General features: G+C 35.9%; 3 protein-coding genes across 3 annotated transcripts; 1 reads left to right on the plus strand and 2 right to left on the minus strand.

Moving 5' to 3' along the window:
* Positions 1 to 1,540: 1,540 nt before the first annotated feature.
* On the minus strand, positions 1,541 to 2,851 carry LOC136037571 (uncharacterized). The gene has a single exon (XM_065720293.1). It carries the CDS (start codon positions 2,849 to 2,851, stop codon positions 1,541 to 1,543), a length of 1,311 nt encoding a protein of 436 aa, XP_065576365.1.
* A 1,742-nt stretch (positions 2,852 to 4,593) lies between these two features.
* On the plus strand, positions 4,594 to 5,652 carry LOC136037572 (uncharacterized). The gene has a single exon (XM_065720294.1). The coding sequence runs from the start codon at positions 4,594 to 4,596 to the stop codon at positions 5,650 to 5,652; it is 1,059 nt and encodes a 352-aa protein (XP_065576366.1).
* A 3,092-nt stretch (positions 5,653 to 8,744) lies between these two features.
* LOC136038216 (putative inorganic phosphate cotransporter) lies at positions 8,745 to 27,236 on the minus strand (the record flags this gene model as incomplete). The annotated part of the gene is given in 9 exon segments (XM_065721303.1): positions 8,745 to 9,060; positions 10,192 to 10,277; positions 13,973 to 14,128; positions 14,844 to 14,976; positions 19,916 to 20,065; positions 20,456 to 20,679; positions 23,790 to 23,877; positions 25,825 to 26,069; positions 27,039 to 27,236. Coding segments are annotated over 9 exon segments (1,484 nt in total), but the record flags the coding sequence as incomplete, so codon positions are not given.
* Between the last annotated feature and the right edge of the window lie 179 nt (positions 27,237 to 27,415).

The following is a 27,415-nucleotide window of genomic DNA, read 5'->3' on the forward strand; positions in this document are numbered from 1 at the left end:
GGCCGTTAAGCCTCTACAAAACAAAAATCTTAATTTGCATTTCTTCTAAATTTGCATAAGGAGAAAATGTCACTTGAATAATATTCATCAGCTTCCTTCTTGAATGTCCGTAGGTTTGTGGAGCAGATTACTCTTTCTGGTAAGTTGTTCCAATGCTGAACAACTCGGTTGCCGAAAGTCCATCGGCCCATGTCCTTGTAAAAACGTTCCATACTCACTTTGTACTGATGTTCTCGGAGATGATTTCTATTGAACTGCACGATTCTCTGGGCTGGTACATTATCATAGGCTCCATTGCAGAGCTTGTACATTTCAATAAGATCACCACGATGGAATCTATAGGTGAGGGTTGGGATTTCAAGCTTTCTAAGCCGCTCTTCGTAGGGAAGGAAGCGTAACCTGGGACAGAATTTAGTTATTCTCCTCTGAACATTTTCGAGAGCATCTATGTCCTTGTTGTAGTGTGGTCTTGTAGAACAATGTCCATACTCAAGAATCGGGCTGACAAGGGACTTATAGAGCGTAGCAAGCATTTTGTCGTCCTCGCATGAGAAGTTTTTTCTGATCATACCAGCAACTTTGGAAGCCTTCTTGACGACAGCTTCATAGTGGCTACTGAAGTTCAGTTCAGAATCCACTAAGATGCCTAGGTCTCTTTCTTCTCTACTAAGAATGAGTGCAGCGGAACCAAGAAAGTATGTGGACGAAAAGTTTTGTGGACCCAGAGTGAGGATATGACTTTTCTGGGTATTGATTTCCATGATCCACTTCTTCATCCAGTCATCGATTCATTGGAGATCCGCCTGCAGGTGGTGAATGTCTTCACATGATGAGATGACGCGATAGAGCTTTGTGTCGTCCGCTAGAGAAAGATGTCAGATTTGATGCCCTCAACTAGTTCGTTGATATAGAGATTAAACAGAAGGGGGCCGAGAATTGACCCCTGGGGTACTCCGCTAAGAACTTCTTCTTCGGTATTGCTGAGACAACCTTCTACGCACACAACTTGCTTTCTGCCAGTTAAGAAGTCCGTAATCCAGTGAAGAAGATTGAATGAGGACCCGGATGAGGAGAGACCGTATTTCCTGAGCTTCTTGACGAGACGCTTATGGGGAACTTTGTCAAAGGCTTTCTTGAGATCCAAGTATATGAGATCAATCTGGAACCCCTTATCGATGTTTTTCTTCCAATCATCTGTGCACAAAGCAGTTGGATCTCTGCAGATCGTTCCTTAAGAAAACCAAACTGTTTTTCGGTAAGTATTTTTTCTCATTTTAAGTGTTCTAGGGTGTGGTCTGCAAGGAGAGACTCAAGTACTTTACACGTAATACAAGTGAGGCTTATCGGTCTGTAGTTTGATGGGTCTTCTCGTTTCCCACCTTTGTATAGTGGGACGACAATAGCTTTTTTCCAAATAGTGGGAAGCTCACCGAGTTCAAGAGACTTTCTGTAAATGTAGACTAGTGGCTCTGTTATTACCGTTTCAAGTTCTTTGAGCAGTTTTGGATGTAGATTGTCTGGGCCTGTGGACTTGCTTGGGTTAAGTTCTCTGAGTTTTTTTTAGAACATCGCTATGTTTGATCTCTATGGGTCTTATCAATTCGCTTATACCCTGAATTGGTTCCTCGCGGCTAAAGTGGTCTTCGTTCTCAGGTTCCTGAGTAAAAACAGAAGAGAACTGGGTGTTGAGAAAATTTGCCTTGTCCATGGGGTCGTGTACCAGCTTTTGTTTCACGGGATCGTAAAGAGATGAGACTCCACCTTTGTTTTTCCTTTTGCTGTTCACGTATTTCCAGAAAATTTTTGGGTTTTCTTTCAGGGAGAAAGCTAATTTACGTTCTCTAAGCTTTCCTTCTCTTCTTGTTGCTTTTCGAACCCTGTTGTGGAGCCTCTTGAATGTTTTCTCTCGGTCGTTACTTAGTCGATTACTTTTGTAGTCTCTCCATGCTTTTTGTTTTGCTTTAATCAGTTCAATATTGGCTTTAGGTAATGCAACACGGGTGTATTTATTGTGCATAGGAATAAATTGTTCTTCCATTGAGGCTACAATCTTAGTGAACCTTGTGTAAATGGTGTCTAACGACTCCAACCCACTGAATTCTTCAATCCAGTTGACATCCGAAAGCTCTCTTCTCATAGCAACGTAATCTCCCTTGTAGTAGTTACGTTTCAGTGCCACACGTGTCCTCAAAACCTCAGTTTCCAAGCTAAACACAATTACCGAGTGATCCGATTTACTGATTGGTGACAACTGCTTAATATCTGATACCAGGTCTCCATCGCTTACCAGTAACAAGTCGAGGATACTTGGTGTGTCAGATCCCCACATCCTTGTTGGCTCAGATATTAGCTGCTCTAGAAAGTGTTCGTTAATAACGTCCAGGAATTTACTCGTCAAGCTTGCGGTAGATTCCGTGGTGTATCGCCTATTCCAGTCTATCTTAGGGAGATTGAAATCTCCTATAATAGCAAGCTTTTGCTTGGTGTTCTTAGCGAATGCTGCTATTTGCGAGAACAGAGCTTCGTCGGATGTGTCAGTGTTGTTGGGGCTACGATAACAGATCCCAAGAACAGTGTCGCTGGTCGTTTTAGACTTAATGCAGATCCACAGACTTTCTTTGGGCTCAATCGTGTCGGTTGACTTCGATATTGGATGCATGTTGATGCCTTTTCGACAATAGCAGACTATCCCTCTACCTGTATTCTCTTCCAGATTTTGTTCATACAGATAATAATCTTCGATACTGAGCTCTGTGACGGTAGGTAAGTATATGTAGTTTTTTGGTTTAACTTCTACTATTGCCACAATATCCGGATTTTCCAGTTTGATAACCTGCTTTGCTTCCTCCATTTTGTTTAAGAGAGAGTCAGCGTTGAGATAGAGGCATTTTATTTTTTTTCGGATTCATTTGTATGGCTTGGGCCTTTTCCTCGTCAATTTTGGGGCTGTCGTTGGCTGGGACCATTTGATGGTCTCGCTTGTTGTCTCATTCTCTGGTTTCCGTTGGACCTGGAATTGGTGCTTCCAGTAACATTAGAGTGTTGCTGTGCCTGCTGACCTTGGCTCGACTTTGCTCGACGCTGTTGTGCCTGTTGTGCCCTTTGCATTGGTTTTCGATCAGGGTTTATGTAGACCTGCTTTTTTACAAGTTCGTTGGTCGATTTTCTTAGATTTGGGGCTGCGCTGAGAATCTTCTGTCGCTTCTTGATTGTGTCGATTGAGTCATTCAGTTTGACTACTAAGACGCGTGGTTTACTGCCATTTATTTGACTTCCAACGCGTGCGACCTCACGAATGTCGTCGTCCTGCAGGTGAGCTCCCAAATCATTCTCTGTAGTTAGGTTAATCACCAAGTCTTTGTCAGAGGTGTCTTCTGACTCCGGGAGACCAAAGATCGCAACATTTGTCCGTTTTCGTTCTCTAAGTTGTTTTTCCTTATCAGCCTTCAGTATCGCATCAACAGTAGTATCATAGCTTTGGATGGTGCTTTCCTTTGGAACAGGAGCTGGGAGCGAAGGACTGGGTGCATTTAACTGGAGCGCTTCCCTCAGTTTTAGCTGCAGGAACGATACGTTTCTTTTGTTGCAGCTCTCGTATTCGTATTTGAAAAGACGTGAATCAGGATCTAGGCTCCTAATTGTTAGGAATAGATCGGCGTTTAATTGTCTACATCCCACGTGCTCGTATTCACCACAGAAAAAGCATTTGATGGCCGTGGAATTTTTTGTCGGTAGATGACAGTAGCTGCATAGTTCATTTGCAGTGCTGAGCTCGACTGCTTCAGGTAAGATGGCTTTTCCCTGTCCCAAGCTCTGATCCGAGATGTTGTTGTTGCCTCTGAATTTTGTTGGCATATCGTTGTTTGTGCTGATCGGAGTTGAGTTCTTTTTCGGCGGTAGATTTGGACTAGGGGCTACTTCTGGGTTCGATCGGGTTTTGACTCCCGATGCAGGTGAGCTTGTATTCGCAGGCTTGCAGCTAGGACAAACAAAGATACTTGCTAGTTCACGTGAGTATTTTGTCTTTCCGCACGTCAGATGGTACCACTTATGGCATTTCGTGCATTTTGCACCGCCGCTGCTTTTGGTTACATTTTGACTGCAAACAGAACATGGTGGTTGGTTCATTTGTTTAGTTGCAAATCAAGTAGTAGCGCCGAGTGTTTTGAGCTCGAAATTTCGTCTGGCTATTGAACCCTTACCCCGCAATTAAGGATGGTGGGCCAAAAAGATGTCCGAATCACTTCGCCGCGATGCTCTGGCAACAATGAATAGAAAAGTAAGGGAAGTGTTGAGGGCTGGTTACCTTGTCCCCGCAATTTAAGGGGCACGCCCGGCGGGTACCACGGCTTTTAGTAGCATTTTAAGAATGAAAAGTGGTTGGATGGGACCCAGCCCCATTCTAAAGCTTTTTTGATGTCTTTCTACTCCGTAACATCAAGAGACATCAAATAAAATTTTAAGATAGTCGTTTTGTTCAAAATTGTTGAAATGTTCAATAGTATTTTTTCAGGCAAAATATGACCTTCACAGGCCCTGAAGAAAGTACTGTAAATTATCAAAATTTCCTATGCTTTGAACATAATTGTTAGTATGACGGTGAAGGGGGCCAGCGACACTGTTCTTGGGATCTGTTATCGTAGCCCCAACAACACTGACCAATCCGACGAAGCTCTGTTCTCGCAAATAGCAGCATTTGCTAAGAACACCAAGCAAAAGCTTGCTATTATAGGAGATTTCAATCTCCCTAAGATAGACTGGAATAGGCGATACACCACGGAATCTACCGCAAGCTTGACGAGTAAATTCCTGGACGTTATTAACGAACACTTTCTAGAGCAGCTAATATCTGAGCCAACAAGGATGTGGGGATCTGACACACCAAGTATCCTCGACTTGTTACTGGTAAGCGATGGAGACCTGGTATCAGATATTAAGCAGTTGTCACCAATCAGTAAATCGGATCACTCGGTAATTGTGTTTAGCTTGGAAACTGAGGTTTTGAGGACACGTGTGGCACTGAAACGTAACTACTACAAGGGAGATTACGTTGCTATGAGAAGAGAGCTTTCGGATGTCAACTGGATTGAAGAATTCAGTGGGTTGGAGTCGTTAGACACCATTTACACAAGGTTCACTAAGATTGTAGCCTCAATGGAAGAACAATTTATTCCTATGCACAATAAATACACCCGTGTTGCATTACCTAAAGCCAATATTGAACTGATTAAAGCAAAACAAAAAGCATGGAGAGACTACAAAAGTAATCGACTAAGTAACGACCGAGAGAAAACATTCAAGAGGCTCCACAACAGGGTTCGAAAAGCAACAAGAAGAGAAGGAAAGCTTAGAGAACGTAAATTAGCTTTCTCCTTGAAAGAAAACCCAAAAATTTTCTGGAAATACGTGAACAGCAAAAGGAAAAACAAAGGTGGAGTCTCATCTCTTTACGATCCCGTGAAACAAAAGCTGGTACACGACCCCATGGACAAGGCAAATTTTTTCAACACCCAGTTCTCTTCTGTTTTTACTCAGGAACCTGAGAACGAAGACCACTTTAGCCGCGAGGAACCAATTCAGGGTATAAGCGAATTGATAAGACCGATAGAGATCAAACATAGCGATGTTCTAAAAAAAACTCAGAGAACTTAACCCAAGCAAGTCCACAGGCCCAGACAATCTACATCCAAAACTGCTCAAAGAACTTGCAACGGTAATAACAGAGCCACTAGTCTACATTTACAGAAAGTCTCTTGAACTCGGTGAGCTTCCCACTATTTGGAAAAAAGCTATTGTCGTCCCAATATACAAAGGTGGGAAACGAGAAGACCCATCAAACTACAGACCGATAAGCCTCACTTGTATTACGTGTAAAGTACTTGAGTCTCTCCTTGCAGACCACACCCTAGAACACTTAAAATGAGAAAAAATACTTACCGAAAAGCATTTTGGTTTTCTTAAGGAACGATCTGCAGAGATCCCACTGCTTTGTGCACAGATGATTGGAAGAAAAACATCGACAAGGGGTTCCAGATTGATCTCATATACTTGGATCTCAAGAAAGCCTTTGACAAAGTTCCCCATAAGCGTCTCGTCAAGAAGCTCAGGAAATACGGTCTCTCCTCATCCGGGTCCTCATTCAATCTTCTTCAATGGATTACGGACTTCTTAACTGGCAGAAAGCAAGTTGTGTGCGTAGAAGGTTGTCTCAGCAATACCGAAGAAGAAGTTCTTAGCGGAGCACCCCAGGGGTCAATTCTCGGCCCCCTTCTGTTTAATTTCTACATCAACGACCTAGTTGAGGGCATCAAATCTGACATCTTTCTCTAGCGGACGACACAAAGCTCTATCCTGTCATCTCATCATGTGAAGACATTCACCACCTGCAGGCTGATCTCCAACGAATCGATGACTGGATGAAGAAGTAGATCATGGAAATCAATACCCAGAAAAGTCATATCCTCATTCTGGGTCCACAAAACTTTTCGTCCTCATACTTTCTTGGTTCCGCTGCCCTCACTCTTAGTAGAGAAGAAAGAGACCTAGGCATCTTAGTGGATTCTGAACTGAACTTCAGTAGCCACTATGAAGCTGTCGTCAAGAAGGCTTCCAAAGTTGCTGGTATGATCAGAAGAAACTTCTCGTGCGAGGACGACAAAATGCTTGCTACGCTCTATAAGTCCCTTGTCAGCCCGATTCTTGAGCATGGACATTGTTCTACAAGACCACACTACAACAAGGACATAGATGCTCTCGAAAATGTTCAGAGGAGGATAACTAAATTCTCTCCCAGGTTACGCTTCCTTCCCTACGAAGAGCGGCTTAGAAAGCTTGAAATCCCAACCCTCGCCTATAGATTCCATCGTGGTGATCTTATTGAAATGTACAAGCTGTGCAATGGAGCCTATGATAACGTACCAGCCCAGAGAATCGTGCAGTTCAATAGAAATCATCTCCGAGAACATCAGTACAAAGTGAGTATGGAACGTTTCTACAAGGACATGGGCCGATGGACTTTCGGCAACCGAGTTGTTCAGCATTGGAACAACTTACCAGAAAGAGTAATCTGCTCCACAAACCTACGGACATTCAAGAAGGAAGCTGATGAATATTATTCAAGTGACATTTTCTCCTTATGCAAATTTAGAAGAAATGCAAATTAAGATTTTTGTTTTGTAGAGGCTTAACGGCCTGCCATCAAATTTGCGAATATATTTATTTATTTAAGAGCAGGATCGGGAGAAGAAAACTCATGCTTATAATAATTTATCGACTCAGGCTCAGGAATATTATTTGCACTAATGTGTTCACAAGGGCGTTCAAATTTTTTCCAGAGCTTCGAAGGGTTCTCTGCAATTTTATGATTGTTTTTCTCAATAAGGTCAACCTTATGTTTTCTTAACACTTTAGCAAAAAAAACGTTTAGAACGTAGCCGCAAACCATTTATAGTCCCAGACTTAGGCCTGCCGCAATGCTTCCAAATATTCAGCCAAATTTTAGAAGACTCGCACGCAGAAATAAGGGAAGGGTTTTTTGACCAACCCTGAACTTGAGAGCCTTTCCTAATACGCTTGCACGGGACAGCTGAAGCTTCAGCACACTTTAATTCATGGTTAATTTCAGCTAGATAGGTGGTAAGTCCGATGGCTATTTCTTTTTCACTAAGGCCCGAGCGCGTGCACAACAAATGAAAGGGCACCTTTATTTTATTTAATATTTTGTCACATTCAAAACAAAACATCTCGCGGTTAACTTCTTTCCAGTCTTTTATATAAAACAACTTTTTATCTGGCTGTTTAGGGGCATGAAATGAAGTATTTATTTTCAACTTTATTGGAAGGTGATCCGAATAAAAGCCATCACAAATTACCTCGACAGTTTCACAGGGGAAAGATGCAATAAAATGATCAAGGTTAGAAGTCGCTGACAGGACACCAATAAACGTGAAAGTTTCTGTTTTGTCAGCAACTGAGTAGGAAGGGGGAGTAAATTCAGAAGGAGTTGGGTTGTCTCCTGCAATCAAAACTCGAGCATTTGGACGCTTTGAAACTCCATTCACAAAACTCGCTAGCTTTTTGCAAGCATTTATGAATTTATTCTCTGATTGCGGAGAGCAGTAATTAGTTGGCAGGTAAATGTTTATACAGATTAGGTCCGAAAATTCGGCAGCAATGAAATGGTCATTCGACTCAAGGAGATTGACGGGAAATTGTGAAATGATAGCTAATCCGCCTGAAGGTCGGCCACGGCTCTTAATTAAATTGATCCTCTTTCTTTTATATTGATTAAATAAAAAACAAGTTTTTTTTTAACTGCAAGTAAGGAGCGACATCAAAACTTAAAATAAATAGAAATTGTTCCGTATTTGAAAGGGGTTCTCCCCTCCTCAATGCCTTACTCTTTACGCTAAAGTTTTTTATTGTTTTAAAAAATAGAGTTGTTACAAAGAGTCAAACTTTAGCGTAAAGAGCGTGGCGCTGAGGAGGAGACAACCCCTTTCATATACACGGTTGTGCTAAAAATGTGCTAAACAATAGTTAAACTATCTATTAGTCTATGTTAGTCAGAGAATCATGATCATCCATAAGCATTAGTTTATGGAAATAACTTTAAAACCAAAGCAAAAACAAACCTATTACTTTAGTCTGATTTAGTTTATTATGTTAGTGAGTGCCTAAGCCTCCATTGGGAGATAGATAGTTTTATATCAATTGGTCAGGATCAATGTTTTGAAAACAGAAAAGATAGTGTTCCACTTTAATAAAAACTATGCTTTAACTTTGTATACAAAAATATATAATATCTTTCAAATAATAGTCGTAACTAAAATAAATTTAACACAAAAATGTTGAACATTAGGGAAGTTCAGTATTTTCTTGTTTAACTATCGGTGGATTATTTTCAGTGTTCATCCTAGATTCTATTTCATCATTCTCTCCTTCAGCCTTGTAATTCCAGGATTGTTCAGAGCCTGATCCAAATATAAGGAAGAAAATCGAGTCTGCCGCTAACACACTGCCAGCCATGATAAAGACCGCCGACCATGCTTCAAGGGTTTGCTACAAAATAAAAGGTAAAATCAGGATAAAAAATGAAAAGTAGTAAAAAAGAGAAGTAAGACACAAGGGGAACCATGCACGTTGTCCTTCAAAAGGACAATCTTTACCAAACCCAATTAAAAAAAAAAATTTGCACCAAAGTTAATAAGCAATAAGTTATTAAAAAATTAATAATCATAGATAAAAAATAAGGATGAAAACAAAACACTAAAAAATTGATAGCCCTGATCAACTATTTTGATCAACCTGATCAACAAACGTAAATTAAGTCCCCTTCCCTAAGGCAAGCCTAAGAGGTTAAGTATTTGGTAACACAATAGTATATTACTCCCAAGTTGAACATGAGAAAATAAAATTCCTGCAAAAGTTTTATCAATAGTAAATGTAACAGTGCCAAGTGTCAAGCAACAGGCTTAAAACGTCATATTTTCAAATCACATCGATATGGAGCTTCCAACATCAATACATTGGCACATAATCTGTAGTATTTGTGAGACAAATACACATTTGTGTATTTGTAATATAGTGTTTGCAACAGAATTACATTAATAAAACTATCATTTAGAAACCATACAAATTCATTGAAAACTTAACTCAATCTATAAGAAAAACTTTGCAAGCTGACCAATGATCTGCATAGCACAGGCACTGATTTTTTGTCTCTTTGCCATCATCCGGGAATGTATTGCGTGGTTGGAAGCAGAATCATTTGACCCATATTTTTCTTCTCGTGTTTTTACTCCAGATTTCTCCAGGCATCCATTTGGAGCTCGGTCGGCTCTTGGCTGAGCCTAAAGAGTCATACCACAGACCCCTGTTCCAAACAAAATAACCACCGACAGCAGGACTCAAACCCCCACCCTCACGGACAAAGGATTTCACGTGTAATCTTTGGTGATAAACTTACAAATACAAAATTCTAATGATTTCAATTAGCATTCTTGAATATCGTCTTTTAGACCTGAAAGTATAGATTTTCTAGGCAACGGCAAGAAATTTAATTTTCATTTCATCCTTTAAAATAATACGTCGCAAGGAAGTGATTTGTAGTTCAGCGCACTTTTAACTATGAAATAAAAACCGAAAATCAAAATAATTTTTTTCAAATATGCAAAGAAGAAAAAGACTTACGTTTTCATCTGTCATGAACCCTACCATGACTGGACCGAGCCACGAAACCAGCATTGATACGCCATTTGTTATTCCAAATAGAGTCCCTAGGGAAAATGTTTTGATAAAAATAGGTAAACAAACATCTATTGATATTTCCTTAGGATAAGATGTATGCCACTTTTGGGATGGGTGAAAATGTACCATCCTCAATTAAAAATTTGCTAAACAATAGTTAAGTAATTTTAGGACCCAATGAGCTGTGTATGGGAGAAAAGCCCAATATCCTCCACCTTAAAATTTTTTCTAAGCATATATCTCTCACCCAATGCATGGGAGAAAAGCCCATTATCCGTCACCTTAAACCTTTTTCTAAGAATATATCTGTTACCCAAGTTAAACATTTTATGATCAGATCTATAAGCCAGTTAACCTAAGAAAAAGATCTTGACAAGAAAATAGAGATTGAATAGAAAAGGCACTTAATATTCTGTGTATGAAAGGGGTTGTCCCCTCCTCAAAGACCTTCTCTTTCCACTGAAGGTTTTAATTATTTTAAAAAGTAGAACTGTGACAAAGAGTCAAACTTTAGCGTAAAGAGGGAGGTGTTGAGGAGGGGACAACCCCTTTCATAAACGGAATAATTTCTGTTTTTTTAAGTTTTAATATCACTCCTTATTTGCAGTTAAAATAACTTCTTTTTTTTAATTTCACTGTTAAAGACAGTGAAGAAGGTGATAAATGTAGGAAGAATTTTAATCACGAAAGTAAAACAGTTCAAAATAGGGATGAAACCTTTTTATTGACAGTGAACAGATATAAAATTTTAACTGGATATTTCGCACACATATAAATGTTCATCATCAGCAGTAAAACTAGAAGATATGAATAAAACCAAAAAAAATTATACCTAATAAAATAGTTACATATAGTTTATTGCTCTTATTTTTTTTTCAATGCAACAGCGGAAGCTTGTCTCTTTGACCTTTTCGGTTCCGGTTCATTAGATTTATCAGACATATTACGTGGACAGAGGTCATAGCTTTTAGGTGAGGTGATATTTACTTTATTTGAACTCAATAAATTATCATAAATTGAATTCAATCCAAATTCACCCGTATCTCTGTTTATGGAATTATTCTTGAATAAATTTTTTTAATTTCTATTGTTTCCCTGAAAATTTGCTTTAAACCTTGGTCCCTAGAAATCAAAGAAACTTTTTCAGACAAAATAAAATGATTTGGAAAATTATTGATATGTTCCGAGAGCGCCGATGTGAAATCTTCAGGTTTGGTATTTTGCTTTAAAATCGATGAAATAGAATTTGATGTTGTAGCAATCTCATTTTTAAATTCTGGTTAGTACGTCCCATATAAGAGCTTCTACAAGTACATGGGATTTTAAAACCCTCCACTTCTTCTGTCTACGGAAGTTCGATCCTTTCCAGAATTTAAAAAACTAGTCAAAGTATTACTACCTCTTAAAGCTACCTTTAAGCCATTATTCTCTAAAATTCTTTTAAGTTTTTCACTCAACCCTGGAACATATGGTAGAGAACAAAAAATATCTTTCTTTTCTGTTGTTTCCAGAATATCGTCTAAAAATTCTAGAAATTGTTTTCTTGTTTTTGAAAAAGTCTGGTCAAATAACCAGCCCAGATAATGGTTACTTATTAAAATCTCTTTTAACAACAATATTCCTCCTCAGTGAATTTTGGAGAACAATGAATTTTGGAGAAAAATGAATGACCGGAGTAAAACGACAAAAATCTGTCATTGTTAGTAGGTTTTCTGTAAATCTCAAAATCCAGACTATTTTCATTTTTTAAAAGAAGAACATCCAGAAAAGGAAGTTTATTATCCTCTTCTAATTCTATTGTAAATTTTAGATCACCTCCCAAAAAATTAAGTTGTTTCTTAAATCCTTTCAATTCCTTCTCCCCATAATTCCATACTGAAATTATATCATCCATGTATCTCCCCCAAAATGTATGTTTTAAAAAATATGAATCTAAAGCTATTGTTTCAATATTTTCTGCAAAACAATTTGCTAATAAAGGACTTAAAGGGGCTCCATGGGTAAACCATTTACTTGTTCGAAAAAAACCTCCTCTGAATTGAAAAAAAAACATAAGAGAACGTGTTGCACAACCTAACTAAATTCATAATTACACCGACTTCCAAAACTGTTTCACTACTAATTAAGTCCAAATTTCTTAGTATCTTTCTTTCAAGAAGAATTTTTGCGGCTTTTACATCAATACTCTTATACATTGACACTATCTCAAAACTTGGAACTATAGAATTTGAAGAAATCTCCACTTCTTTTAATGATTTTACAAGTTTTGACGAGTTCTTAATGTAAGAAATTTGTGTAGACATGAGTGGTTTACATAATGACACTAACCACTTACTCAGAGCACTTGTTGGTGACTTTGTGCTTGCAACAATTGGTTGTAATGGCAGATTTGGCTTATGTATCTTTGGAAGTCCATATAATTTAGGGCACAAATAATTTCTTGGTAAGAATTCATAGAAAAGTTGAGGTGTAATCTTTCCTTCTTCCTTCAAACTCTTTAACTCGTTCTTAAACTTCTTTGTGTATGAGTCTGTCGGGTCAAAAGAAAGTTTTTTGTACGTTTTTTCATCTTTCAGTAAAGTGTTTAATTTTGAATCGTAGTCCTTGGTGTCCATTACCACTAAAGTGTTACCCTTGTCTGCTTTTGTAATAATAATAGATTCATCCCTTCTTAAGTTATTAAGAACCTTTATGTCTTTGATAGAATTATTTGGGATTTCTGATTTTAAAGCAAACTCTGACAGGGTTTTAACTGTAGAGGCTCTTACTAGGCTAACATCTTTGATTAGGATGGTGTTTCTATGTATCGATGTTTCTATTGAAGAGATAATTTCTTCTACTGGGACTTTATTAGTTCTAAGACATATCTGTTTATATAAATTTTATATCTGTTCACTGTCAATAAAATGGTTTCATCCCTATTTTGAACTGCTTTACTTTTGTCATGGAATGACGAAAAATTTCGTCATTTGAATCGGTTAAATAGAAATTTACATAGCCAAATGTACCTCAACAAAATAGAAAAGGTTTGGATTTTGGAGTATTTTTGCCATTTAAGGTATTGACACCGCCGAAACAATGATACTGCCCTAAAAATTGCATAGAAAACTATAGTTTTCTGCTTCGGTTATTTTTCTCGAAAAGGCGAGTAAAAATGGAGTACCTGTACAGTACTTAAAAAATGTGAAATTGTGTTTCTTTTAATACACGTTCAGGGTAATTTATTTTTTGTGATATGTACACAATATACTAAATATACAAGTATCTGGCAGAAACTCCTTTTGCAAAAACAGCTATCGGTTGTTTGAGATAAATTCTTTGATTCAGTTTTTTGATTTTTATCATTTTTTTGATTTTTAATTGATTTATCAATTTTATTTTTAATGATTGTTATTATTTTATTTTTTTTTCAATTTTAATTTTAATTATTTTCAATTATTTTCAATTTAATTTTTAATTACTTTAATGATTTATAATTTATCAATTATATTTAATTGATTTTTTTTTTTTTTATTTATCATTTTCTTTTTGATTATTATCATTAATCTTTAATTAAAAAACCTCTAAAAAGTCTATAAAAGGTCAAAGGGCTAAAAATTTAACATATCCATGGAGCTTTAAGGAAATAAAACTTCAGGTTTGAAAGTAGCCTGCTTGTAAAATTCTGATTAAGAAACAATGAGCGCAGTTTTAAAAGAAAAAAAATGATGGGAGACCAAAATACCTGAGAAACTGGGTGCTATATCAATATGGTTAATGAGCCATCCACCGTAATTTCCAGCTTCAACAACTTGTGATAACATCAACATTGCAATAATTAATTGAATGTTACATCCAGCACCTGCCATTACAAAGAGGCATAGAGCTGGTCCTAAATGGCCTAAAAACAAAACAGGTTTTAAGTTTTTTTGTTTTTTTTCACCTAAAAAAATAAAACCTCACTGTATTAAGTTACGGATTCAGTTTCTTAATTCTTCAAATTTATAAATACATTTCTGATCTCAATATGGCGGGGGTCATATAAAACTACTAGAGACCCCCCCACTAAAACAGCAAACCGAGCGATAACTATTTTCCCTACCATAAGACTAAAACATTTGTATTCAAAAATACAACCGGTAGTAAAACCTACGAAAAGTGAAACGTCTTTGAGAAAAGAAAAAAAAATAAAGCTATCTTCCCCATTCTAAGGTAAGTTTTAGTACTAAAACTAACAGTAAATCTAGAGAACTAATTTTCTACATTTTTACGTGGGGATAGAGGGAACACTTTACTAGTCTCTTGCATCGAGGCTAACCTTTGAGGGAGGAGGCTATGGTGAAATTATTCGTAGGAAGGATACCCAAAACAAGCCAAGATTTATTTTAGGCTGCAGAAGGAAAATTGGACAGACCAGTTGCTGAGATGAGAAATTTCCTTCCCTTGTGGATCCTTCTTTCAATTTTATGATTTGAAACAAGCCAATATACAAAACCAAGTAATTGCACCCAAAAACCTGCAAAGACAAGTCCTGAAACGAAAATCAATATTCAACCAGCGTTTGATAACAAATAAATAAAATTGACACTTAAAGTAAGTAATATCAACCCAATTACCAATAAGAGTCCATATCTTTCGTACGGCAATGGTGGACAGCCATTTCCTTTTTTTGCATAAATCGGCGAATGGGCATAATATCAAAGTTGAAATCCATGATAAAAAATATGGTAGAGCCAGGATGACAGCATTCTAAAAAATGAAATTATGTAAGCAAAGAACAAACTAAAAGGCAGGGGCTTTATCGTTGTTTTAGGTTCTTTTTTTCCAAATATAAACAGAGTTTTCTGCTAAACAAGGTTTTAATTGAATTCTTTTTAAGAGCAAGAACATTAGGCCCCAGGCAGGTCTGCTCTTACATTAGGTCGCGATTTTGTGTTTCAGAAAATGAACAATCTTATCGAGCGAACCATAATTAAATCTATGTATTTTTGGGCCCTTGGAATGGGGATATTGTGATTTTCCTGTGCATTGTTGTAATGTCTTAGCTAGAAATATGAAGTGATTATGAGCCTCATATTCAATTTACAGCAAAATCAAGCTTTATAAAAGATCGGCATTTTTTAAAAATGGTGTTTGAAACTCATCCTACTTGTGCTCAAGACTCTCAACCTTCAAGGGTCTGTAATTACATTCAGTAGACGATTTTTTGAAAAGATACTATGGGCTGAAAGAAGTAAACACCAATTTCTTCAAAGTGTCGATCCATCTAGATTATTTTTTACATCGTGAAATGGCAGCATGGTAATTTTCAGAAGAGACTATAGCAATTTTTTGTATGATTTTTCTATAGTATCTTCAACAGATGTGTTAGGAATCTGTGAAAAATTTCTTGATGAAAATAATACATTTCGACATTCTGAAAATTATCGATTTTTGGTGTTAGTCGCAAAGAGATTAGGAGGGAAGGAGGGGAGGTATGGTCCACTCCAAATTGTCCAAAAGAAGTCAATGAGAATCCTGGATCATTTTTTAACGCACCCTAGGAAGGCAAAAGAATTATCTGAAACCAAAGCATCTTTTGTATTTCTTCATTATCTTCATTTACAGCAAATTTTTCACCTTAATATAGACAAAGGGTTCTTATTAATCCAGTGTAGAGACAATTTTTTTTAATAGCATGAAACTCTTGGTTGAAAATAAGCATAGCCATTTATCAAGAGCAAGGAATAAGTTTATTTTTACTTTTATTAAAAATGAGAGATCAAGACAATGTTTAAGATATCAACTTTCTGAGATTGCCAATAAATATAAACTGTTTGATTTAGTCACTGAGCCACCATCACTCTATTCATATAAAACGAAATTGAATGGAATAGTTCATCCTGCCTATAATAGTGGGGACTGAATATAAAGTGATTTATTTGTATATTAGTTTACAAGTCCCATCCGTGTCTCCATGAGTCGATTTTTGTTTCGCTTCTTTTCTTTCTCTCTCTCTCTCTCTCTCTCTCTCTCTCTCTCTCTCTCTCTCTCTTTATGTACTCCGCGAAAGTTACTGAGGTGTAATTCCTTCTTTTTTCTCTCTCTATTATTAAAGGAGACATAACGAGTTGCCTTCCTGTCTCCTTTGTATAAGATTTATGTGTATAATTTCTTGTTTAATTAAATAAAAAAAACTAATTTTTTAACTGAAAGTAACGAGCAACATTAAAACTTAAAACGAACAGAAATTACTCCGTATATGAAAGGGACTGTTCCCTCCTCAACGTCCCACTCTTTGCGCTAAAGTTTTTCACTGTTTTAAAAAGTATATTTGAGAGTAAGAGTCAAACTTTAGCGCAAAGAGCGGTGCTTTGAGGAGGGAAGAGCCCCTTTCATATACGGAGTAATTTCTGTTCGTTTTAAGTTTTAATGTCGCTCCTTACTTTCAGTTAAAAAAAATTTTTTATTTAGTTTCTGAACGTTTTTGAATTAACGCATGTTTGGATTTTGGCTCTCCGCACATGAATACTAAGACCAAAATTTGCATATTGTATTTAATTTTGGCGAAGCGGTTTTTTCTTAGTTTTGATCGGACGATTTTGAGAAAAAAGAGTGGGAAGGAGGCTTAGTTGCCCTTCAATTTTTTTGTTACTTAATAAGGCAACTAAAACTTTTAATTTCTTACAAATGTTTTTATAAGTAAAAAAATACACGTAGCCTAACATACGAATTAATTTTCGTATCGAACTTCTATATTCGTATATTTTATTACAAATACGAGGGGGTTTGCCCCCTCTTTAATACCATGCTTTTTACACTAAAGCTTAAATTTTGTCCCAATTAATTAAGTATGACCCCTGAATCACAAAGGCCGTAGGAGAAATAGTTGAAATTACTAAAAATACGTAGCGTAAATAGCGGGTATTTTGGAGGAGATGAACCCCTCATATGCGTCATAGTTTCCGTTCGTTTGTTTTTTAATCCTGCTCCTTACTTTCAGTTAAAAAAAATTCTATATTTATCTTTTCATTGATTTTTGTTTTAAATAATATTAGTAAGTCCTATACCCCCTTTATGGAAATTCTCTCCTCCCATGTCAAATTCCTCCATGGAAAGATCCTCCCATGTAACCCCCTCCCCTCAACCCTTTCCCTATCCAAGAAAAAATTCCCCTGAAAACGTCTGTACACTTGCCAATAACCATTACTATATATAAATACTGGTGAAAGTTTGTAACTTGTAACCCCTCCCCCAGGGACTCTGAGGGAGTAAGTCGTCCCCAACGACATAGTTGTAAATTTTTTCGACTATGTTGAACAATGCGACTATCTCAGAATTTTGAACCGTTGACTTTGAGAAAAAATGAGTATGGGAGGGGGTCTAGGTTTCCTCCAATATTTTTGGTCGCTTAAAAGTGCACTAAAACTTTTAATTTCCGTTAAAATGAGCCCTCTCGCAACATGCTAGGACCACTCATTCGATACGATCACCCTCGGGGAAAAGAAAAAAAAAAAACAACAAATAAACACGCACCCGTGATTGGTCTTCTGGCCAAAAATACGAAATTCCACATTTTTGTAAATAGGAGCTTGAAAATTCTGCATTAAAGGTCTCTGATACGCTGAAAGCAATGGTGGGATTTTCGTTGAGATTCTACTACTTTTAGGGGGTGTTTCTCCCTATTTTCCAAAATAAGGCCAATTTCCTCAGGCTCGTAACTTTTGATAAGTAAGACTAAATTTAACGAAACTTTTTAAATCAGGTTTTAAATCAGGATAAAAATCTAATTCCGTCCAGGTCCAAGGTCCAGGATAAAGGACCAAAAGTGGTCTTCGAAGTTATCTAATCCAATTCTTTGACGTATCTATTAGTATCAAATCCGTTTTTTAAAGTTTCGTTTACTATTGAGCCGGATTGTTCCTTACTACAGTTCGTTACCACGAACTGTTTGATTAAATAGAAAAAAAAGTTTTTTTTAAACGAAAGTAAGGAGCAACATTAAAACTTTCCTCGTCAACGCCCTGCTCTTTCCGCTATAGTTTGACTTTCTCTTAACTGGACTTTTTAAAGCCGTAAGAAACTATAGCGTAAAGAGCGGGGCGTTGAGGAGGAAAAGCCCCTTTCATATACGGAGTAATTTCTGTTCGTCTTAAGTTTTAATGTTGCTCCTTCCTTTCATTTAATAAAACTTGTTTTTTTCAATTTAATTTTGGACGTTTTTGAATTAATATGTTCTGATCTTGGCTCTCCGCACATAAGAAATTAAAATAAAATTTGCATATTAATTAATTGCAATTATCGGAAGACTTTGAGAAAAAAGGAGTGAAGGAGGAGGCCAAGTTCCTCTCCAATTTTTTGATTACTTGAAAAGGCAAGTAGAACTTTAAGTTTTTTACAAACGTTTTCATTGGTAAAAACTATACGTAACTTACGAATTAACTTACGTAACGAACTTCTATATTCGTATGTTTTCATTGCGTATATGAGGGGGTTCAACCCTCGTTGAAACCTCGCTCTTTACACTAAAGCTTAAATGTCCCATTTAAGCATTAGTGACTTTGAGCTTTAAGCTTTAGAACTAAAATCACACTCTGAATCCCATAAGCCGTAGAATAAATAGTTGAAATTACTAAAAATACTGTAGCGTAAAGATTGAGGTATAACGAGGAGGTAAACCCCTCATATGGGTAATAATTTTTGTTCGTTTTAAGTTTTAATGCTGCTCCTTACTTTCAGTAGAAAAAACATTTCAAATAATGCTAGAAAATCCCGCGGCCCCTTCATTGAAATTCTCTTCCCCCATGAATAGTTTCTCCACGGAAATATTCTCCCAAGTAACCTTCCCCCTAAGCCAAAAAAAATCCCCCTGAAAACGTCTGTACACTTTCCAGTAACCATTAATATATATAAACACAGGTCAAAGTTTGTAACTTGCAGCCCCTCCCATGGGGACTGCGGGGGAGTAAGTCGTCCCTAAAGACATAGTTATTAGGTCTTTTGACTATGGTGAATTAAATGGCTATCTCAGAATTTTGATCCGGTGACTTTTGGGAAAAAATGAGCGTGAGAGGGGGCCTAGGTGCCCTCCAATGTTTTTGGTCACTTAAAAAGGGAACTAGAACATTTCATTTTCGTTAGAATGAGCCCTTTCACAACATTTTAGGACCACTCAGTCGATACGATCAACCCTGGGAAAAAAACAAAACAAAACAAAAAAACAAATAAACACGCATCCGTGATCTGTCTTCTGGCAAAAAAAAAATTGTAGATAGGAGCTTGAAACTTCTTCAATAAGGTTTCCTGATACAGAGAATCTAATGATGTGATTTCGTTAAGATTGTATGACTTTTAGGGGATGTTTCCCCCTATTTTACATGTGGAGATTAAACCCCACATTGGGAATCAAACATATAGACCCATCAGGTCAGAACCGGATTTGTTGTTAAGTATTTGGAGAAGATAATAACTTGATCACTTTTTAAGTAAAAAATCATGAGATATACGCGGAAATGTTACCTAGAAGTTTATATCTAGTTTTGACCAATAGTTGTACTCCAAATGAGTATATCCATCCAATCCCTCCCGTCTATTACAAGTACTTTCTTCATGAGCTCTACTAAGGCAATTAGATCACGAAAAACAAAATGAGCTGTCACTCATTTTTGTTTAATGTGGAGCAGTAGAAACGAAAATAGAAAAAACTTACACTTTTTATGTCAAAGCCAAAGATAGTCTTCAGATATACTGGCAGATCTACTAGAAGGATGAGGAATCCCCAGTTATGACCAATATTGGCTATTAAAATTGAATAAAACGGCATTGACGTCAGGATCGATTTCCATGGTATGGGCAAAGCCTAGAAAAACATTTTATTTCCATTTAGGGTATTACAGACTATGCTGCAAATAGTTCTATAAAAAATAAATGAAAGTAGGTTTAAATGTTGTTGTTTTGTTTTTTCTACTAAATATCTTTTTGTATAACTGTCCAAAATGAACTATTTTTTCGGCAATAAAATAAAAGTTTGACCCCCATATCTGGTTCATTTATTCTCCCTTTTCCATTGGGGATTTCTATTAGGAGTACTTTAAATCTTTAACCGAAAAGTCCAGACAAAATTGAGTTTATAAATGAGGATTAATTATATATTTCATTTATTAAAATGTAATTCCTCTTCACATTATTTTCCTTTTCATTTTCTTTTATTTTTTTGAGAAAAGCTTATAGAATTTAAAAAACACCTTACCTTGTTTGACACATGTGCATCTTTTGCAATTTCTGTTTTTATATATGTTTTCTCCTTTTCACTTATTCTTGGATGTTCTTCAGGATTGTCATGAACTAAAAACAGCCAGAATACGGCCCAAATGACACCGAAACAGCCTTCAACATAAAACACGGCCTCCCAGCCAATATTCTCAATAATTAAACCGGTTAGCAGAAGACCTGACACCGTACCAAGCTCAGCACCTATAAAAAGAATAATATCAAAACCTGTGGTATAAAAGTAATTGACGAAGCCCAAAATTTTCCTCAGAAAAAAAATAACCAGCATTATCTAGCACTACCCAACAAAGTGCTAATGCAAATTACAATATTGTGAATGAAAAGTATTAATCAAGTTTATTTTAAATATCTTTTTGTGTTTCCATTATATTTAGCCAAAAGTAAAGGACCCACTTTTGCTAAGGGGTACTGTGCATATAAACCTGTGGTAGCACATAGGACCAATACTCTGCTTGGCAGAATAAGGCTAAGGAAACAAAAGAATTGGTTTTGTATTATGATTTTGAATATGTACAACATAATTAAATACGTTCCAAAAATAAATTCAAAGCAGTCGATCAAAAGCTTAGAGCCTTAAGAAAGAGATATTAAGGCGAAGTTTACACATCCCTATCTACAAAAATGTAGAACCTAGTTTTTTTTTCAAGAAAATAACAAAAGTGTCTATTTTTTGTTGTCTTTTTGTGGTAATTCACGTATATTATTAAAAATTTGAATTTTGATTTAAAATTCTAATACTAATTAAAAATAATAAGAAAACGTTCAACTGGGGACATTTTATGTCACAAAACCACATTTTTTTCACAAAGTGACAAAACTCCATCAAGTGGCACGATGACATAAAGCCATGGAGTGATATTTCTTTTAAGAAGTAACATTTTAGTTTCGTTGTTATGATGCACAGTCCAGTGTTTTTATGACAGTTGTTATTTACCAAGTGATTTATAGCGATCGCAAATTCTGTCGGTCTGTTGGTCCCGGTTTTGCTAGTTTAGGCACTTCCAGATAAGCTAGGACGATGAAATTTGGCAGGTATATTAATGAACAAATCAAATTAGAGATAGTTGTTTCACCGATTTGACCATGGGGAGGGAGTGGGGGGACGGTTAATTCGGAAAAATTAGAAAATATGAGATAATTTTAACTTACGAACGGGTGATCAGAGCTTAATGAAATTTGATCAATAGACGGATTACGTGTTTCAGAGCTCTTATTTTAAATACCAACCAGATCTGGTGACATTGAATGGAGTTGGAGGGCAAAAATGAAATATTCCAAAACGCTTTGAGTGGAGGGATCGGGATGAAACTTGGTGGTAAAAATAAGCACAAGTCCTAAATACGCGATTGACATAATAGGAACGGATTCACTTACTTAGGGGGAGCTGGGGGGATGGTTAATTCTAAAAAATTGGAAAAAGGAGGTATTTTTAACTTACAAAGGAGCGATCGGATCTTAATGAAATTTACCATTTAGAAGGACATTGTAATTCAGATCTCTTATTTTGAATCCCGACCGTATCCAGATTCATTGGGGGAAGTTCGGGGGGGGGGACCAGAAATCTCGGAAAACGCTTAGAGTGGAGAAACCAGGGTAAAACTTGTTGGAAAGAATAAACACAAGTCCTAGATACGTGATTGACATAACCAGACTGAATCTACTCTCTGAGGGAAATTGGAGGGGATGTTACTTCGAAAAAATTAGAAAAATTTAGGTATTTTCAACTTAAGAACGGTTGGCCGTTCGTGAGGTATATTCAAATTTGATATTTAGAAGGAACTCATTTCTCAGAGCTCTTATTTTAAATCTCGACCAGATCTGGTGACATTGGGGGAGTTGCAGGGGGAACCGAAAATCTTGTAAAACGCTTAGAGTGGAGATATTGGGATGAGACTTGTTGGTTAGAACAATCAAATGTCGTATATATGTGATTGACGTAAGTGGACTGGATCCAATCTCTTGAAAATTGGTAGATGTGTCAGGAACCTGCACAAATTGACTTGATAAAGTCATTTTCCCGATTCGGCCATCTGGGGGGGGAGCTGAAGGGAGAGGAAAATTTAAAAAAATGAGGGATTTTTCACTTACGAGTGGGTGATCGGATCTTGATGAATTTTAATATTTAGAAGGACCTCGTGTCTCAGCGCTCTTATTTTAAATTTCGACCGGCATTAAGCCTCTGATTTTACTTTTAAATTAAACTATTAATTCTTACAATTTTGCTAGAGCTCCTGCCATATGAGCTCTTTTCTCTTCCGACCTCATTACAAGTGCAATATGGGCTCTTAGCTCTTGTTTGTATTAGTTAATCTTTACTGTTCACAGCGTCCAGAAGTGGAGTCTAATTCAGATGATGGCAGAAAGAATCAAATTAGTATATAAACTTTCATGAACTAACAACAGCCAGATACGGCCTAAAAGATACCGAAACAGCCTTCAACATACAGCAAAACCTCCCATCCTATATTACCAATAATTAAAACGGTTAGCAGAAGACGTGACATTGTACCAAGCTCAGCTCATATAAAAAAAATAATATCAAAGCCTAAGGAAAACAAATAATTGAAACCCAAAGTTTACCCCAGAAAAGAATATAAAACAGCCAGCAATAACTAGCACTAACCAGCAAAAAACTAATACACGTTACAAGATCACGAATGAAAAGTTTATCTTTTTTGTGTTTCCATTTAATTTAGCCAAAAATAAAGACCCACTTTTGCTAAAGGGCACTGTGCACATAAGCCTCTGGTAGGACATAGAGCTGAAACTCTTTTTGGCAGAACAAGACCTAGGAAACAAAAGAATAGGTTTTGCATTACGATTTTGAATATGTAAAGACAATTAAATACGTTCCAAAAATAACTTCAAAGCAACCCATGAAAAGTTTAGAGCCTTAGAAAAGGGATCTTATTGCGAAGTTTACATATCAATATCTACAAAAATGTAAAATTCAGGGGTTTTCTTAGAAAATAACAAAAGTTGTCTTTCTGTGGTGGTTTAATTATATAATTTGAAATTTTAATTTTATCATTTGGACTTGTGAAGTTTTTCTGGCAGTTTTGGTGTCATTTAGAAATAGTAAATAAAATACACAAAACTGCAATTTTTGCACAAAGTGGAAAAAATTCATCAACTGGCACCATGGCAAAAAGCTATCGAGGGATACTTACATTCGTTTGGCGAAATAAACAAACAATAAGCGTAAAAGAGTCATAAAGCGCTCCTGAGAAAGCCCTAATTACACAAATCTAGAAATAGAGTTATTTTAGTGTAGTATATATGCAAATAATTACCTCCATAAACCAGGGCTGAAATGGTGCTACGCTCATTAGGTGGGATCCATTTTGCAATCATTGGATGCATAGATGGGAATGACGGACCCTAATATAACAAATAAGTACTTTTAGTGAAAAATCAAGAAACTATTGGACAGAACAACACAAAGATGTGTGCCAGTCTAAGCAATTATTTGGTTTTTAAGCTCATGCTGAGTATTTTTTTATCCTCAATTCTTAATTATGAAGGGTATAACCTGGTCTATAGTTGTGGAAATGAGGATGTTTTGATTCCCCTAACTCGCATTTCAAAGTGCCAAAAGATTCGCACAGATTTATCAAGACTGATTTCTTAATTCTGATTAAACAAAAAAAAACAAGTTTTTTTTAAACTGAAAGTAGGGAGCGACATTAAAACTTAAAACGAACAGAAATTACTCCGTGTATGAAAGGGGCCGTTCCCTTCTCAATACCCCTCTCTTTAAGCTAAAGTTTGACTCTTTCTCTCAATTCTACTTAAACAGTAAAAACTTTAGCGTAAAGAGCAGGGCGTTGAAAACGGAACAGCCCCTTTTATAAACGGATTAAGTTCTGTTAGTTTTAAGTTTTAATGTCGCTCCTTACTTTCAGTTAAAAAAAAATTAGTTTTTTTTATATTTAGTTTCTGAACGTTTTTGAATTAATGTATGTTTGAATTCGGCCCTCCCCACATAAATAATTAAAACAAAATTTGCGCATTCATAGTTTTTTTTTGGCTAAATGACTTTCTCTTAGTTTTGATAATATGGTTTTGAGAAAAAGGGTTCGGAGAGGAGGCCTAGTTGCCCTCAAATTTTTTAGTTACTTAAAAATGCAACTAGAACTTTTAATTTTTAACCAATGTTTTTATTAGTAAAAAATATACGTAACTTAAGAATTAACTTACGTACAAACTTTATATTCGTATATTTTTATTATGTATGAGGGGGTTTGTCCCCTCGTTAATACCTCACTCTTTACGCTAAAGATTAAATTATGTACCAATTTTTAAAGAGTCACAAAAGCCATAGAATAAATAGTTGAAATTACTAAAAATACTTTAGCTTAAAGAGCGAGGTATTGAAGTGGAGATGAACCCCTCATATGCATAATAATATCTGTTCGTTTTAAGTTTTTATGCCTCTTCTTACTTCCATTTTAAAATAGGAGCTTGAAACTTCTACAGTAGGGTTCTCTAATACGCTGAACGCGATGATGTGTTTTTTTTTAGGATTCTCTGACTTTTAGGAGGTGTTTCTCCCTATTTTCCGAAATAAGGGAAATTTTCTCAAGCTCTTAACTTTTGATGAGTAAGACTAAATTTGATGAAACTTATATATTTAAAATCAGCATAAAAATCTAATTCTTTTAATGTATCTCTTAGCATCAAAATCCCATTTTATAGAGTTTCGTTTACTATTGAGCCGGGTCGCTCCTTACAGTTCGTTACCACGAACTTTTTGAAATACCAACACTGATCATGATGAGAATGACAATAAACATATAAAAATATAGGTAATTTTTTGTACTTCAAATGTTTTATTACTAATAATTGATTGACAAGATGTGACCAAAATTTATAATAGAAAGTTAAATGAAATGGGATGTCTGCAGTTACTATCTGAATAGCCAAAAATTTTCTTCAATCTTAACATTGCATATGATGGAGCTTGAGCCAAAACTCTCTCCTTAAAAATCTCCCTGTGTCCACTGCTACGGGATTTCAAACAACATACAACCGGTATTCAACATTACACTTTTGACTATATATTGATAAGAAGAATGAGTTTGATTATTTAAATTGTTTGTCTAGATTTACCATTGGAATTCAATATGTGTTGAGTTGGAAGATGAAAAAATTGAAAAATTGAAAAAATGAAAGATCAGCAATGAAAAATAATTACATTTGTAATTTGAAAAAGAAGTTACCGAAAAGTAAATAAAATTTAAGATTTTGGCAAGGGATATCAGACCCCCTCCCCTTTGTTTTTTTCTGCTAGGGTTAGAAAATACTTCCTAAGAATTTCACTCTTACCAGGGCAATCCCCATCAAAACTCGGATAAACACAAGATATTGCCATCCAAGATAGGCCGCAGGAGGCACAAGAACGGTCAAAACTGATGTTAAGAGCACCGAACCGGTAAGAAGATACTTTGTACCAACCACTTCTGCTAATCTACCACCTGGAATATTGGTTGTAATATAACCCCATAGAAAGCTGGTGCTGATCAATGCTTGAATTGGCTGACTCCATACAAAAGGACCATCTTCATTTTTACCTGAAAACAAAATAAGATATTACGATTTTGGGTGGGATCAAATTGGTTTGTTTTGTGCAACATTGTCATAAGATTTCGTTGCTTCTAAAAGAGTGTTGTGTTTTTGAATGCTTAGTTTCAATTTCAGTGAACGTCTAGTTTGTAAAAATTCTAAAAAAAAAATGGGAAATATCAAAAGACAGATATTTGAGACTGTAGATGCCGGTCCTGAGTAGCAACATTTTAAATCAATTTTTATAAGTGTTATTTTTCTACTTTGGGCTAATTAAAAGTTTAAAAACCGTCATACAGTCAAATAATAAATGTTCCTCTTAGATCATTTGTGGTTTGTATCAATATAGTGTGGCCTATTTATTTCTTCAATGCTATAATTGTTCCTTTGGGTAAAGAACGTCCTTATTGTGCAAAGCTATCTTTAAAATTATTCTATTACTAAAAAATAACAAATATTCAAACTTGTATTTGATCTTTTGATGGTTGTATAGCCCCTATAAGGCTTAAATCCAAGATTTAATAAAAAATTTTATGTGGACGCTCAAAAAAGGTTTCAAGTCATCAATTCCACTTTTCAAATTGAATTTGAATTTTTTGAACAAAAATTGTGAAAATTATGACTCAAACTTGATTGGTGTTTTAAATCTCTCTTCCCCTCCCCTATATGAGAGATAGTACAAAAAGTAGGCTACTTGTCGGGGATGAATATTTTCTGGAAGGATGTAAACATTAATTTATTAATTTTAAACTTGAAGTTGAAAACTGGGGTTAAGGGGGTGGGAGCTCTCCCTATATTTAAGAGAGCTCTTAAAAAAAAATATTTACAAAAAAAATTTCTCATTTGCGCCTCAATTTTGACGAATATTTGAAATTTTAGCGAAATATATAGAACAGAAAATTTGAATCGGAAAGTTTTCTTTGTCTTCCTTGCAGTATTTTAGCAATTGTGGAGAAATTGTTATTGATAAGACTTACCAGTAAAATTTTCAGAGTAAACTTCGCATTGTATCAATCCAGGTTTTGTCGTGTTGTCTATGATTTGCACATTGTTGTTTACAGCAGTGTAATTTACCATTGCCACAATGGCAAGATTGATGCTATTCCTCACCAAAAATATATTGCTGTAACCAAGAAAGGCCATGAATGCCATAATATATCTTGCGGGTAGATGACCTTATAAAGAAATTACTTAAAATCATGAATATAAAATTTTTCACAAAGAAAGCTGTCTATGTCGGGAAATTGACGTTATGCATATCTGTTACCGCGAATATCCAAAGTTGGTGAATCCAATTTTGAACTTTTTCAGTTTTATGCAAGGTTTGACAGTGAGAGGTTAGGTTAGGTTTTAA

The sequence above is a fragment of the Artemia franciscana genome, chromosome 17 (genome assembly GCF_032884065.1).
Source record: "Artemia franciscana chromosome 17, ASM3288406v1, whole genome shotgun sequence".
Taxonomy (NCBI): domain Eukaryota; kingdom Metazoa; phylum Arthropoda; class Branchiopoda; order Anostraca; family Artemiidae; genus Artemia; species Artemia franciscana.